The following is a 3,233-nucleotide window of genomic DNA, read 5'->3' as shown; positions in this document are numbered from 1 at the left end:
TATAAAAATTTTCAGAAAACAAAAGATACAAGATTTCGAAAATTCAATAATTAAAAAAATCTTCAACCACATTGTAGAAATCTTAAACATTTTTTTAATAATTGTAATCTTTATTTTTTCTATATTTTGACTTTATTCATTTCATTTGGAAAAATTTAGTATTAGGTATTTGAATTATCACAAAAGTAACCTTAAAATTTTAGGATTTGTTAATTTTTTTTTCAAAATTTGAAAACACCAGAAGAAAAATCTAAGCTTTCTCTTTCAAATGCCACAAAACAAATTCAAAATTTAAAAAAATAGCAGAGTTAACGATTGTTAAAGTGGAAGGTGTAGATCCAAAAATTTTGGATAAACTCCAAATATTTCAAAAACGGCTAAATTTAGGTATAGGGAAAGCTAATGAAAACTTCCTTAGAATAACCCAATTAATCCAAAAACGCAGTAAAAAATATAGCTTTCCATTTAAAATAAGAAAGTTGAAACCGACTTCCGGCATAACCGGAAGTGCCGCCATCTTGAAAATATTTTCATTTAGGAGGATTTAATGGATTATGGCTATGTACTAGTTTCCAAATAAATATGATCATTTGAACTCCCAAAACTTTTAATGTGGGGGTTTAGACGGAACACCCTGTATGAAACTCGAGATTTGGCCTGGAAAAAACTACTCACTTCTCTGGAATGGTGCTGACGTAGGGCATGACCACCTTATCGACGAAACTACCAAAACCTAGCATAAACTTCGAGGTCATATTCCTCATGGTCTGGGCCAGATGGTCCCCCAAAGCCGACAACTTCTCCTTATCGTCCTCCATGGACTTACTCAAGTCCATCAAGTAGTACAAATCGACTGGATAATCCTCTGCTTGGGTGTAGTACATGTTGACACTGTACGTCTGTCCTGAAAGTACCCCAATTTGGGGTTAAATCGCATCAGGTGACCCCAAAACTCACTCGCTCGCAGTTTAAGTTTGATTCTTTGGGGTCTGACTTGGGTGATTGTGCCGCCGCTCTCCCACGCGCCGCCCCCCTGATTGGTGCCGCCGCCGCCGCCGCCGTGGAACCCGCCGCTGTGTTCTTCCTCCGTGACGAGGGTGCCACCCTCGGCTTCGGTACGGGAGGAAAGGGCGCGGTTGGATACAATAATCATTTCGTTATCGGGGTTGTAGATTTTCGAGGGGTCGCATTTGTCGAGAGGGGGCAGGGGGTAGCTGGGTTGGAAGCATCGTTTGGTGGTGTTTATATTTACCTGAGTTTGAAGGTTTTTTGTCATTAAAATAAAATGTGAAAAAACAATAAAAATTAATGAGATATACAGGGTGGAGCAAAAACCGTTAACTATAAAATTTCCAATACGAACAATTTTGTCAAAAATTTGAGAAATTTATTATCTACATAGTTTTACCTACATTAATTAAATAAACATCAATTTCTTGATTTTCTTAAAAAGTCATTAAAATTCTGCAAACAATTTAATTAAAATCAGAATTAAAATTTGTAAAAATCCTAAATACCTAGAAATTATAAAAAATATAATTTTTCATAGGTAGGTATAATTTTTAGAATCTCAAATTCTAACGGGACACTTTTCTTTTATTTTTTGACTAAATTTGGTAAAAAACTAAACCCGACAAAAAAGAAAATAGTAGCAAAAAAAGAAAACTCTTAAAAATGGTGAGATTTCAAAAATCCTACATGTTGTAAAGAAATTATAAAACTTCGTAATCCTTAAAAAAATTCCAAAAATAATTAAAAAAAAAATCTTTAAACTGAAAAATATGTATTAAAGAAATTAAATAATCTTGAGATGAGTTATATATTATTTAATATCTTCATTAAGATTTACTAGGTTTTAAGATTATAAAAATGAAAATACCAAAATTTAAAAAATTGTAAACATTGTAAGAAAAATAGTCGAACAAATCTTAAAAATCTGTAATTCTAAGAATTTTGAAAATTCTTATGAAAAATGCCTAAAGTTCTATGTACAATTCTAGCAAGCTGTAAATATTGTAATTTTGAGAAGTGAGAATCTTAAAGATTATTACAAATTTGTAAGTCTTCAGAAAAGAATGAATTCTAAAAATGTAATTACCAAAAGAAAATATCTTCAAAAAGTAAAAAAGTAGACATAGTACCTAACAATTTTCTTGACTTTAGAAAACTAAAAGATCTTTGATTTTTATATCAATTGCTACAATTTTAAAGAAACATCTTGAGAATTTATCAATCATAATTCTTGAATGTGCTTTAACTCAATAATTACGACAAACATCTTGAATATGTCAGAAATACAATAAAATTTTAAAAATTTGTAGGACATTACAGATCACAAAATTTCAAAAATGCGATAATGATGACTTGATGAGAAATGAAAATCTTAACTTTGTTAAAGTTTTCAGGGTAGAATAAATTCCAAAAATGTAATAACAAAAAAAATTCTTTAAAAAGTAAAAAAAGTTGCAAAATTTTCTTGGTTTTGGGAAACTAAAGATCTTTGAATACTTTAAAAATTGCTTGAAACTTAAAGAAACATCTTGAGAAATTGTCATAATTCTATAGAATTTTTTAACTCAATAATTAAGACATGAATATATCAGAAATTCAACTAAATTTTAAAAATTTGAAGGACATTAAAGATCACAAAATTTCAAAAATTCAATAATTTTGAGAAATGAAAATCTTAGATTATTTCCAGGGTAAAATAAATTCTAAGAATGTAATAACCAAAATAAATATCTTTAAAAAGTGGAAAAAGGAGCAACAATTGTAAGGGTTTTGGGAAAGTAAATATCTTTAAATATTTTTAAAACTGCTACGATTTCAAAGAAACATCTTGAGAATTTGGCATAATTCTAGAATTTGTTTTAACTCTGTTGAGTTAAAAAAAATGAATTTTTGAAATTGTCTTTAGTTACTAAATTAAAACTAAATTAAAAAATTTGAAGGACATTAAAGATCACAAAATTTCAAAAATTCAATAATTTTGAGAAATGAAAATCTTAGAGATTATTATAAATTTGTAAAAGTTTTCAGGGTAAAATACATTCTAAAAATTTATAATAATTTTGAGAAATGAAAATGTTGGAGATTATTATAAATTTGTAAAAGTTTTCAGGGTAAAATAAATTCCAAAAATGTAATAACCAAAACTAAAAAACTAAAGATCTTTAAATATTTTAAAAGCTGCTACGATTTTAAAGAAAAATCTTAAAAATTTGTCTAGAATT

The 3,233-nt window shown here is 28.4% G+C and overlaps 1 protein-coding gene across 4 annotated transcripts in view; it reads right to left on the bottom strand.

The window, feature by feature from the left end:
- LOC123015831 (integrin beta-PS) overlaps positions 1 to 3,233 on the bottom strand; it is a 29,869-nt gene that overhangs the window by 23,902 nt on the left and 2,734 nt on the right. For all 4 annotated transcript variants that reach the window (XM_044415836.1, XM_044415837.1, XM_044415838.1 and 1 more), the window contains exons 3-4: positions 958 to 1,252; positions 676 to 904 (exon numbers count right to left, since the gene is read on the bottom strand). In XM_044415836.1, the coding sequence (XP_044271771.1) occupies positions 676 to 904; positions 958 to 1,252 (524 nt within the window). The remainder of the gene's footprint in view (positions 1 to 675; positions 905 to 957; positions 1,253 to 3,233) is intronic.

Source organism: Tribolium madens, unplaced genomic scaffold (assembly GCF_015345945.1).
Source record: "Tribolium madens isolate multiple individuals breed KSU strain unplaced genomic scaffold, Tmad_KSU_1.1 Scaffold_19;HRSCAF=116;Tcas5.2_LG9, whole genome shotgun sequence".
NCBI classification, from domain to species: Eukaryota; Metazoa; Arthropoda; class Insecta; order Coleoptera; family Tenebrionidae; genus Tribolium; species Tribolium madens.
The sequence above is the reverse complement of the archived record's forward strand: the minus strand, read 5'-3'. Positions and strand labels throughout refer to the sequence as shown.